The sequence below is a fragment of the Carcharodon carcharias genome, chromosome 2, assembly GCF_017639515.1.
Source record: "Carcharodon carcharias isolate sCarCar2 chromosome 2, sCarCar2.pri, whole genome shotgun sequence".
Lineage (NCBI taxonomy): Eukaryota > Metazoa > Chordata > Chondrichthyes > Lamniformes > Lamnidae > Carcharodon > Carcharodon carcharias.
In genome coordinates this window covers 219206538-219219362 of record NC_054468.1, presented here as the reverse complement: position 1 = coordinate 219219362, position 12825 = coordinate 219206538, and the positions used below count along the sequence as shown (strand labels likewise).

The following is a 12825-nucleotide window of genomic DNA, read 5'->3' as shown; positions in this document are numbered from 1 at the left end:
AGAGCGACATTAGTCGTCTCAATTTCTCTGCTCCTCTCACCCACTCTAAGCTGTCTCTCTCTGAACTTGCTGCACTCCGTTCACTCAGGTCTAACCCTGTCATTGTCATCAAACCTGCTGACAAGGGTGGTGCTGTTGTTGTCTGCTGCACTGACCTCTACCTCGCAGAGGCTGAGCGTCAACTCGCAGACACTTCCTCCTAACTCTCCCTGGACCATGACCCCACCACTGAACATTAAGCCACTGTTTCCAGGACTGTTACTGACCTCATCTCTTCTGGAGATCTTCCTTCCACAGCTTCCAACCCCATAGCCTCCCAACCTCGGATAGCCCGCTTCCACCTCCTACCCAAAATCCACAAACAGGACTGTCCCGGCAGACCGATTGTGTCAGCCTGTTCCTGCCCCACGGAACTCATTTCTTGCTATCTTGACTCCATTCTCTCTCCACTTGTCCAGTCCCTTCTCACCTAAATTCGTGATTCCTCTGACACCCGACATCTGGCCCCAACCACCTCCTCTTCACCATCCCTCTCCACCTCCATCCCCCACCGGGATGGTCTGATGACTCTTCGCTTCTTCCTCGAACAGAGGCCCAAACAGTCCCCAAGCACCACTACTCTCCTCCGTCTGATTGAACTTGTTCTCACACTGAACAATTTCTCCTTCAACTCCTCTCACTTCCTCCAAATAAAAGGTGTGGCTATGGGTACCCACATGGGCCCCAGTTATGCCTGTCTCTTTATGGGGTATGTGGAACATTCCTTGTTCCAGTGCTACTCTGGCCCCCTCCCACAACTCTTTCTTCGGTACATCAGTGATTGCTTCGGTGCTGCTTCATGCTCTCGTCTGGACCTGGAAAAATTTATTAATTTTGCTTACAATTTCCACCCCTCCATCATTTTCACATGGTCCATCTCTGACACCTCCCTTCCCTTCTTTGGCCTCTCTGTCTCAAGCTCTGGTGACAGACTGTCCACCAATATTCATTAAGAGCCGATCGACTCCCACAGCTACCTCGACTACAGCTCCTCACACCCCGCTTCCTGTAAGGATTCCACCCCAAACTCTCAGTTCCTTCGCCTCTGTCGCATCTGTTCTGATGATGCCACTTTCAAAAACAGTTCCTCTGACATGTCTTCCTTCTTCCTTAACCGAGATTTTCCACCCACGGTCATTGACAAGGCCCTCAACCGTGTCCGGCCCATCTCCCGCACATCCGCCCTCACACCTTCCTCTCCCTCCCAGAACCATGATAGGGTCCCCCTTGTCTTCACTTATCACCCCACCAGCCTCCGCCAACTCCAGCATGATGCCACCACCAAACACATCTTCCCTTCACCCCCCACCCCCGGCGGCATTCCGCAGGGATCGTTCCCTCCAGGACAACCTGGTCCACTCCTCCATCACCCCCTACACCTCAACCCCCTCTCACTGCACCTACCTATGCAACTGCAGAAGGTGCAACACCTGCCCCTTTACTTCCTCTCTCCTCACCATCCAAGGGCCCAAACACTCCTTTCAAGTGAAGCAGCATTTCACTTGCACTTCCCTCAATTTAGTCTATTTCATTTATTGCTCCCAATGCAGTTTCCTCTACATTGGAGAGACCAAACGCAGACTGGGTGACCACTTTGCAGAACACCTTCGGTCTGTCCGCAAGCATGACCCAGACCTCCCTGTCGCTTGCCATTTCAACACTAAACCCTGCTCTCATGCCCACATGTCCATCCTTGACCTGTTGCATTGTTCTAGTGAAGCTCAATGCAAACTGGAGGAACAGCACCTCATCTTCCTACTAGGCACTTTACAGCCTTTCGGACTGAACATTGAGTTCAACAATTTTAGATCATGAACCCTCTCCTCCAACCCCACCCCCTTTCCGATTCCCCCCCTTTTTTTCCAATAATTTATATAGATTTTTCTTTTCCCACCTATTTCCATTATTTTTAAATGTATTTCCATCCATTGTTTTATCTCTACCTTTTAGCCTATTTCGATCCCTTCCCTTCACCCTACCCCACCCCCACTAGGGCTATCTGTACCTTGTCTTGCTTTCTACCCTTAATTAGCACATTCCTTAGATAATATCACCACCTTCAACACCTCTTTGTCCTTTTGTCTATGACATCTTTTGGCAATCTCCACCTATCACTGGCCCTCTATCCAGCTCTACCTGTCCCACCCATCCCCACCCTCTTAAATCAGCTTATATTTCAACTCTTTTCTATTTTTACTTAGTTCTGTTGAAGGGTCATTCACCTGAAAGACAGCACCTCCAACAATACAGTGTTGCACACGAGTGTCAACCTCCACTTTTGTGGTCAAGCCCTGGAGTAGGACTTGATAAATGAACTTTATGGTTCAGAGACAAGTGTGCTACCAATTAAGCCACAGCTGACACATAACACAGAAGGTGAAACCAATCCATCCTGCCTCCATCTCACCACAGTAAACAACTCTGAGCTGTCTCTGAATCATGAACAAAAGCCTCATGCTCCCATTAGTAGTCTGAAGCACTATCTAATTGTAATTTTGGTTTGAAAACAAGTTTATCAAACAACCTTTTTATAACAAACTTTAAAAAGTCATACTAAAAGGTTTATCAAAAATATGTTTTTTAAAAACAAAAATGTCTCTGAAAGAGAAAACTATGAAAAAATCCCATCAAAGAAGCCCATTAAAAAGGTCCTGGAAATAAAAACAGAAAAGATTACTTAAAACATTTCTCTCATCTGAAAGCATATGTTCACTAGGTAATAGGCATGCAGCCTAGGGGTGGAGCCACTGCTCTAGTGGTCAGTCTCTCTCTCTCGCTCTCTGTTCAGTCATCACTCCCTAATACCAATGCTACCATTGGGCTCAGCAATAAATTGCATTGTACACACAATCCAAGTATATGACTTTGACTAAAAATTAACACAACTTCATCAGCACTATAATCTCTCCTGGTCTACCTATGACTGAAGTAAGGCTAGCTGGCCTATAATTTCTATCAGCACCCTCTAATGTAAACCATTAAGTCCTAATGACATGTCTGCCTCAAATAACTTCTTTAACACCAATTTTCTTTGAATAATAAGGTCCATTAAATACATTCACCCCACCAGCCCTAGTGGTTCTACATGTTAATATCCATTTTTCGGTGAAATCTGAAGCACTTTTTTCTTTTCTCACTCTCCATTACAAGCTTGCGTCCTTCATCATTAATAGCCCTATTTCCTACCCTCATTTCAAATGTGGGCATTGAAAGTCTTTTTATTGCCTTTCAATGGCTTGGATTTTGCTGCACTAATAATAAATGGGTGGCTGTCAATATTCGCCATTTTTAATGACTAAAACCGTCAGCAATTTCTGCCAATTGCACGTGCACAGTTAATGCAGAAATCCAGCAGTTGCTGTCATTGATAGCTTGTTCCTCTCCTCCACAGACCACACACTGTTGCAGCCTGCACCAATGGAATCTGTACAGAAATCAATGTTATGGTGTGAACTTAGGCTAATTATCCACTATTCTTAAAACAGAGGAAAAGTTCGAGCTTGTGGAAAAAGGGACAACTAAGTTTTTAATAACGTAGTGGTGAAAAATCTATTGAACAACCTCTCTGGAACTGAACATTTCATTTTTAATCGTGGGAGTCTGATTCCCTCAGAAGATGATTAATGTCACAGATATTTTAAAAAGATAGAAACTAAAATAATATGTTTAAGGTTTTACATTTTTTCTATTTAATGGTGAAGCATTACTTGTGAATACGCAAATTCATTCTGAACTTTAACTTCTTCTTTCTATCAGTGGATATTTTTGTGCTGATCAAGGTGAGGGCTTTAGTGATGGGGATGGTTCCTCTTCCCAAAGCATTTTACAGCCAAATGAAGTACTTCTGAAGTGTAGTCACTGTTGTAATGTATGAAACATGGCAGGTAATTTGAGCATATCAAGGTCCTACAAACAGCAATGAAATAATGATCAGGTAGTCTATTTTAGTGATGTTGTTGAGTCTGAGGTTGTGAAAGGAACTATATAAATACAAGCCTTTCTTTTTTTCTCAGCACTTCCCATGAAGCACTCTCATATCAGGTACACTCTGACATCAACCTGAAACACTTGCTCAGTTTCTCATTCCACTGATGCTGCTAGACCTGCTGAATATTTCCAGCATTTTCTACTTTTAGAACAATGGGTATTATATCTACTCAGTCATGCCTACTTTGTCTTTTTATTACCTGTATTTTCTCCAAATTGGCTTCTTCTGCTACTTCTGTAGCCTGTTTCACTTGCCGACATGCAGAATCTTCCCTGGCCTGCATTTCATTAACGTTGCTTCTCAAAATTGCCAGCATGTTCATCAAGTCATCTCTTTCTCTACACAAAGCAAATGAATTATAACCTTATTATTGATTCATTTTAAATTATAAAACATTTTTTTAAAATGTAAAAACACTCATAAGGGGATTTTAATGACTAAAACTGTCAGCAGTTTCTGCCAATTGTACATGCATAATTTAATGGAAAAATCCAACAGTTGCTGTCATTGATACCTTGTTTCTCTCCTCCACAGGCTGCACTGTTGCAGCTTTTACCAATGGAATCTGCACAGAAATTAATGTTATGGCGTGAACTTCGGCTAATTGCCCACTATTCTAAAAACAGGGGAAAGTTTGAGCTTGTGGGAAAAGGAGCAAATAAGTTTTTAATGATGTTGTAGTGAAAAATCTATTGAACAACCTCTCTGGAGCTGAACATTTAATTTATAATCGTGGAAGTCTGATTCTCTCAGAAGATGATTAATGTCACAGATAACTTGAAAGAATGTCATGGTTCTGCGACAAATGAATTTTTAAAAATGGAAAGCAGCAGTAAATATTACTCCTTGAAATAAGGTGGACTTCTTTTGAAAAGTAGCCAGTGAAGTACACAAAGCCAGAAGGCTCCGTGCTCATTTAAGGGAATTTTCAAAGGGAATCACCTGGATTTTAACATACTGTATAAAAACTAAGCTTCTAGAAATTCTTCAGTAAATTTCCATATGCAAAACTACTCAATAGACTTATGGAATGGGTGTTCCAGATAAAACTTGGAAGTGCAAAAGCAATCAGCTGAAACTGAGGAAGCAGCAGGCACTTGATAGAAGATTAATGTCAGGTTATGGAGAACGAAGTGCCCAGGGATTACTTTTGGAATCACTTCTGTTTTTGATCTACATAAACAACCTGGATTCAGAAAGACACTTCTAGTTACAGAAATTCTGCATGGAAGGTTCACAGAATCACAGTATTTGCAAGTTGTTCCCAAGAGATCGGTCTATCCTATTCAGTAGCCAGACTCTTGTCAGTAGCCTGGCTCTGCTATAATTAAAAAAAAAAATTCCAGTACATTTCCATGGTCAAACTGAGGGATGCCAAGCTGTACAAAACTTTGGGTGACATGGGTGAGACATAGGACTTATCAGCATAGTTAAATTTCCTTCACTCTGACTATTCTTGATAATTCTTGACAGTTCCAAATGTAAACGTAGACAATCGGGCTACAAATCTTCAAGTTTAACATCAGTGTACCAGCTTTGTTCCCAGGTATTAAAATACCTGCTTCTCTTAAATCAGTGCAGGCACTGGGAAACATACTGTTCTACTTTAGGCGCCCAGAATTAGCATCAAGCACTACTTGATCAGATATAACATAGGCAAGATGCCTGACTGTCAAGTCATATCTATTCTAGTTTAACAATGTACATGAGTCATATCTTCAAATGACCAGTGTACGGCACTGCACTAGTGAGATTTTTTTTTCCATTTTCCACATCAGCCAATTATGTAGTCTCTTGGGACATGATTACCAGCTTAGCTTTGATTAATAATGCGTTCAGGGGCAATTTTATGCTCTAGAAGTAAGCAGTAGGTATTGACCAATGGACAAATGTTTCCCTTCCTCAGTCAAAGGCCAAAGTCATAATGACAGAAAGTATTTCTTCTTTTTAGATTGTGCACTTGCGAAACCCAAAACCTCACATAATGACACTGGTCAAATGCTTCTATTCAACAAATGTAATTTAGCTAATACAATAATTCATGTTAACTCTGGTTATGGTTATGTAATTACTGTAACAGAAAAAACTAATCTTGATTAAACAAACTGCTTCTCTGTGGAATTGTGAACTAGTTATTTGAATATTGCTGAAAAGAGAGACACATTGCTAAAGTTTTTTTTGTCTTGCACTCATCAAAATGTAAGAATGCCACATTTCAAATGATCACAACAATTTATACAACAGGAGAAAAAAGTGCTGATTGATTGGCAAGTCGAATTGGATTGGCCGAGGCATTGTCATGGAGAAAGCAACAGGGAACTATAGGCATGAGGACTCGAAATGTCAACTCTTTTCTTCTCCGCCGATGCTGCCAGACCTGCTGAGTTTTTCCAGGTAATTCTGTTTTTGTTTTGGATTTCCAGCATCTGCAGTTTTTTGTTTTTATTATTATTATTATTATAATGAGTATCCAGAGTTTGGTGCACATGATGATACAGGCTGCAGAGCTCAGGTTTTAGTTTATCCATGTATACAGAATTTCATCAAAGCAAAATCTGGAGATGTTATAATTATTCTAAAGGTAGAGGGATATTCTGCACAGGGGTAGGCTATTCAAACTCTTTGACTCGTGCACTATCAATTAGATCACAGCTAATCTCAAATCCATCTTCTCACCTTCGCACCTTTCCTTGATATCCTTAACAAAAGGAAACCATCCATCTCAACCTTGAGGACTCCAATTGTCCTAGCAGCCACATTCTTTCCAGGGAGAGCGCTCCAAATTTCAACTACCTTTGGGTGTTAAATCACGCTTTCTGATTTTGCTTCCGAATCTAATTTTTGGAGAGTAAATCCCCCCCAAGCTTGATTCCATTTATTTGTTACTTACTAAGACATAAAGCAACAGAGAGGGGTCTTCAAATATTAATGGGGAAAAAATTGCCTGCATCTCAAACAATTAAAAAAAATACTTACTTTCTTAATCTATCAACAGCTTTCAACTCTACATCAGTACGAGTCCGGGCCAGAACTGCCTCATGCTGGGCACATTTCAAACACAGGCCAGCAACACGTTCTGAACTGTCCATTGCAAGCAAAGACTGTTGAATCTTTAATCGTTCTTCCAGCTCTTGACATTCCTTTTGAGATTCTGACAGGTCTTTTCTAAAATATTGCAAATAATAAAAGGTTTTAACAATTGCATTCACAATTGAATAGGAATAAATCAAGAGTGGAAAAGAAAACACAACTTAATTATCACCAAACAAAAACTGCATAACTATGAAGCTTAAACGATCAAGTGTGAGAAATGCTGCTGTGAAGAATTCTATTGAATAATCTACATGATGGACAACTAGCGTTTTAAAAAGTAATCTATTGACTCATTTCATTAATAATTAATTCTGTAGTCCATAATTGTTCATGGTTTTGAAAGCAAGGGGTGGGAAAAGCCAACAAAAGTGGCATCTTCCTGCTAACAAAGTGTGCTCAGCATGGTCTCATTGTAACAAACACTATCTTCTACCAGAAGGACAAAACCACATGGAGGCATCCTAGATCAAAGTATTGGTACCTCCTAGGTTATGCAATTGTTTGGCTTAAAGATCCAAGTGATGTCTGTATTGCCTGAGCCATAAAGGATACCAGTGCCTGCTGGGCTTGTTCAATTGGTGATGAACATCCACCTAGTGCAAAGGCTTCGCAAGGCCCAAAGGCCCAACAGGAAGATCAATGTATCAGTCCTAAAGCAGTCCAGCCGAAGAAAGGAAATCCAAGTGCAGCTTACGACCAGTCTGGAAAATCTTCACACATCAATTCCAGACCAGTGGGATCAAATAAATTCAGCTGTACTAGACTCCTGTACCCAGACCATTAGGTTTGAGCATCGTCATCACCAGGATTGGTTTGATGAAAATGATGCTGAAAGACGTGACCACCTAGAACAAAACAAGCAGCCTTCACTGCCTGCTAGGACAACCCAAGGTCACAGGTCAAGAAGACAGTATTCCAACGGCTCAAGGCTGACACCCAAACACAAATCCGGAAGATAAAGAGCATGTGCTGGGAAGAGAAAGCCTGAAAGATTCAATAATATGCTGACCATCATCATATGCAAAACTTTTTTTTGAAGCCCCCAGGCCCATTATAGACCAAAGTCAAACAGACAATATCCCCTTTGCTAACAGGATGGCATTTCTCTTCTTAAAGACAACAAGGCCATCAGTCAATGGTGGAAAATAATTTTCAACAACTCCCCTTCTGTGAGCTATCTGAGCTATTCCCCCAGTATCCTGTGATCGAATCCATGGGTGAACTGCAACAAGCAATCAAACAGATGAAAAAAAACAAAGCTTGCAGCCCCGATGGTATTCCAGCTGAGGTCTACAAGGCTGACGGACTTTTGCTCACATCAAGACTCTATGCATTCATCCTAAGGATTTGGGAGGAAAAATACCCTACCCAACCCCCTACCCCACTCCAGAAATGCAACAATCTTTAAGAAGGAAGATAATCAAGTTGTGGGAACTTTTGAGCTAGTTCCCTCTCGTCTGTAGCAAGGAAAATCCTGACATGCGTTCTACTTAATCACCTACTTCCCAGAGATAGAGTGTGGCTTTAGACCTTCCAGAGGAACCTCTGACATGGTCTTTGTTGACAGACAAGTCAAAGAAAAACATCAAGAACAACATTGGGAACTTTCCATTGTATTTTGACCTAACCAAAGCATTTTACTCAGTAAATCATGAGGCTCTGTGGATTGTACTCCAAAGATTTGGATGTCCAAGGCACTTCTTCACAATCCTCCAATTGCTTCATGACATTGTGACTGAAACTGTGTTGAGTGGGAGATCTAAAACAGATGCCTTCAACATCTGGACAGGAGTCAAGCAAGGCTGTGTGATCGCTCCCATCGCTTACAATATACCTGATAGTGGCTATTCGCCTCATCGAAAATCAACTGCCCTCTGGTATCAATAATAAATACTGCCTAGATGGAAAGTTCTTTAACCTCAATTGTCTACGTGTCAAAACTAAACTGACCACCATAGATCTACATGATCTAAAATTTGCAGATGACTGTGGCGTTGTTGCCCATCTGCACCAGATTTGCATGCCACTCTTGATCTTCCAATTCTGCATACAAGAAACTCAACCTGTCCTTGAATTTTACAAGAATAAAACTCATGTATGAACCCAAACCAGCCAAATATTCCATCTCCCATACATAAAGGAGGAGAGACTTTGGAATATATTGAGCACTTCCCATACCTTGGTAGCCACCTTTCTCAAAAGACCACCATTGATGAGGAGATCCAACATTGGATCAGCTGTGCCAGCTCAGCCTTCTACAAACTATGATAGCGAGTGTTTGACAACAGAGATCCTTGCAAGTCAACAAAAGTCTGAATGTACACAACAGTTGTCATCATCACATTCCTGTACACCAGTGAGACCTGGACTGGGCATGAGCAACACATAAGAGCTGTAGAGAAATTCAATCGGCAATTTCTCCACCGTCTCATCTGGATTCAACGGGAGGACCATTGAACAAACGCTGGTATCTTTCCTGAAGCGAGCTACACAAGCATTCAGGCAAAACTCCTGCAAAATCAACTTTGATGAACTAGACATTTTGTCCAGATGGCTGAAAAGAGTCACCCCCTTCAAGTCCTGTTTTTTCAACCCTCAAACGGCCAGCTGTCTGGGGGAGGAAAAAGAAAACACTTCAAAGACACTCTGAAGCTCTCCTCGAAGCATGGCAGCATTGACATTAATAACTGGGAGGAGCTTGCTACTATTCTTTCAAAATGGCAACAACTTGTCCATCAAGCTGCATCATGCTTTTAGTCACAACGTCTTAATGAGGCAGAGCACAGCACAGAAGGAAACAAAAGGAAGCAAATCCTGCCTTCCGGTCCCACAACCTCGTGGGACATCTTGCCCCAAGTGCCCAGAGCTCTGTGGGTTAAGAATCGGACTGTTCAGTCACAAAGTCACAAAGTCACAGGGCAGAAACTCGTGATCGTAGGTAGTTGTCATCCTCAAATTGAGGGACAGCCAACAACGCCGATTTCAAATGCCACCTCCCTCTCTCTTCATTGCTGCTACTTTGTTCCTCTCAGATTGTGGATGACGCTGGCAGAGTCAAATTTGCCCACCTTTAATTTACCTGCATGGCGATGAACCTTCTCATTAAAGCACTGCAGTTCTTATGGCGATAGGTCCCCACAAAGGTGTTCTTGCAGTGACACAAGATTTATAGCAGTGACAAGGTGATTTCACCATTTTTTTGGAGCAGATGAACTGCCAATCAGGAGATCATCCCCATCATGGTCACTAGTCTACATGACTTTTGTACCTACTAAATAAATAAATGCTTTAAAAAATATAAAATTAAGCAAAACGTAGGGTAAATTGGAATTCATAGAAAAAAGGAACTTTTTCCTAATAGGAAAATTAGAGGAGTACAAAGGCAAATTAGAGAGCAGCAAGAATGGTCTAAAATGTTTAAAACAACAGCACATCAATAGTAGATGAAAGGTGGATCCATTAAAGGTAAAGATAATAAAAATCATTGTGTTAAGGCAGATATATCTACTGCATCCTTCATTCAAATTTTCACCAAAGAGCTATAGGTATTTTCAATTTACATGGGTAGAATATATGACATGAAAATAAGTTAATAACAAATATGCAATGAAGAAAGTGAAATGATTAAATGGCAGAAGGCTAGATGAGACAAATCTTTGAGAAATTAAAGGAGGAAATTATTAATGCTTTGATGTTTTTTAAATTTTCCATAAATATTGAAAGTCAGAGGATAGCAAAAGTAGCTTCAATATTCAACAAATAGTAAAATACCACCTGGTAATTACAGGTTAGCCTAACATCTGCAGTGGGAAGAACATTCCATGGGCTTTTACAGGTGCTCTCAGTTGAGGTCTGGATAGCACAGGCAAAATGGAGACAAATCAGCATGATCAGCATGGTTTCATAAGTAACTGAATATGCCTTACAAACATAAGGGAATCTTTGAAGAGATAATGAAACTGATAGAAGAAAGTTGTTCAGTACACTTAGATTTCAAAAGGCATTTGATGAAGTTCTCATCCAAGATGAATAGGGAATGGTATGGAATAGAGGGCAGATTGTCTAAGTGGATTGAGAATCGCCTTAGGATGCTGATAAATGAAAAATGTTTTGCATGGTAATAAGTAACCAATGCTGTTCTACAGTGATTTGTTCTGGAAGCCCTGCTGTTAATAATTTTTGAGTGGTTTGGAACAAGGTTTATGCGAGAATTGTATTAAGTTTGCTGATGACAAGAAATAATATAGGTAGGAAATAAGCATAAAAGAGATTGGTTATCCATTGTACACATGGCTTGTCAAACAAGATTTTTTTAATGTGGATACATGAAAAGGAATGAAGAACAACAAACATTAGTACAACATGAATGGATCCAGAAAGGGGAGTTATGAAGAAGGCCTTGTGTGACTAAACATTTTTGCAATGAGAATAAAAACCAATAAAGGGGAACGGTACAGGACTTCAAGTTCATTAAGCCGTATAAATAGACTTGAAGTAAGCTAGCTACTTAACTTGGACAATGATCATAGAACTAAAGAACACAAGTGCAAAAATCATAAGCTTTGAACAAAATTAGAGTTTCAAAGCAAACCATTTCCCAAAGCTAGTGGTCATGTAGAACAGATTCCCACAGGAGTTAGTTGATTTGAGGTCAATTAAGAACATAAGACCATTCGGCACCTAGAGCCTGCTCCGCCATTCAATAAGATCATGGCTGATCATATTGTGTTTCAATTTACACATTCCCACCTACCCCCAATAACCTTTGATTCCCTTGCCTGACAAGAATCCATCTACCTCCACCTTAAAAATATTAAATGACCCCGCCTACACCACCTTCTGAGGCAGAGAGTTCCAAAGTCACACAACCCATGTCTCAGTATCTCCTACCTCTCCCAGTGGTGCAGCAGAGGCTTCAGAGCTGCTGGCTCTCTGATTGGGCAGCAGCATCAGGAGCCTGTTTGCCAGTTTGGGAAGTTGTTGAGCTAATCCCAATGCTGACAAGTGTGGGCTCAGGAACCACATTTTGGTCTGATGCTGGGGTGCTGAAGCCTGTGGTAAAATTCAGAACCCAATGTCTCAGTTCTGCAGTGGAAGCTGAGACTGCTGCCATGCTCGTCAGCTTCCTGCCATTCAAGCTCAGACTGCTACTGTCATGACCAGTGTGCAAAGGAGCTGGTGGGGTATCACAGAGGTCCAGCAATCTATCTTCAAACAGGTTACCAGAACTGGTGAGGCGTCGCCCTGGGGTATTGGAAGTGATACCACGGAGCACGTATCTGCTGTCCTTTCTCAAACATTTGACCTCATAACCCCCACCACTCCACCAGTGCCCTTGCTGCTGCCTGCAAGCCAACAAGAGAGCCCATGCCAAGATGGTATGGTTTGCAGTCCAGCCTTCTAGGTCATCCTCCCAAGGTCACCTCAAAGTCAGCAGCCTGCCACCAGCTATGCTGCAACCACTGGCATAGCACGGAGTAGGTAAGTAGAACAGCCAAAGGCACATGGAAGAGAGACAACAAAGGAATAATCCACAAAGGTAATTAGTTGACTTATGTAAGCAATGAGAAATGATTTGGTTTGAAAGGTTTATTTTGTAGTGGCTTTTTATTTTTGAATTATTGCCAAGCAGACATTGTGATTGATGATCAGTGATATAGGGAAAGTAGTTGGTGGAAATGGCGGAGGATGATCCTTTGAATGGC

At 41.3% G+C, this 12825-nt stretch overlaps 1 protein-coding gene across 5 annotated transcripts in view; it reads right to left on the bottom strand.

Annotated features, from left to right (window-relative positions):
- The window catches only part of sdccag8 (SHH signaling and ciliogenesis regulator sdccag8), a 414295-nt gene that overhangs the window by 354664 nt on the left and 46806 nt on the right, over positions 1 to 12825 (bottom strand). For all 5 annotated transcript variants that reach the window (XR_005945612.1, XR_005945613.1, XM_041209153.1 and 2 more), the window contains 2 exons: positions 7004 to 7192; positions 4227 to 4365 (listed from right to left, as the gene is read on the bottom strand). Coding sequence is in view for 3 of the 5 variants with exons in the window: in XM_041209153.1 (XP_041065087.1) it covers positions 4227 to 4365; positions 7004 to 7192 (328 nt within the window). In the remaining 2 variants the exon portion in view is untranslated. The remainder of the gene's footprint in view (positions 1 to 4226; positions 4366 to 7003; positions 7193 to 12825) is intronic.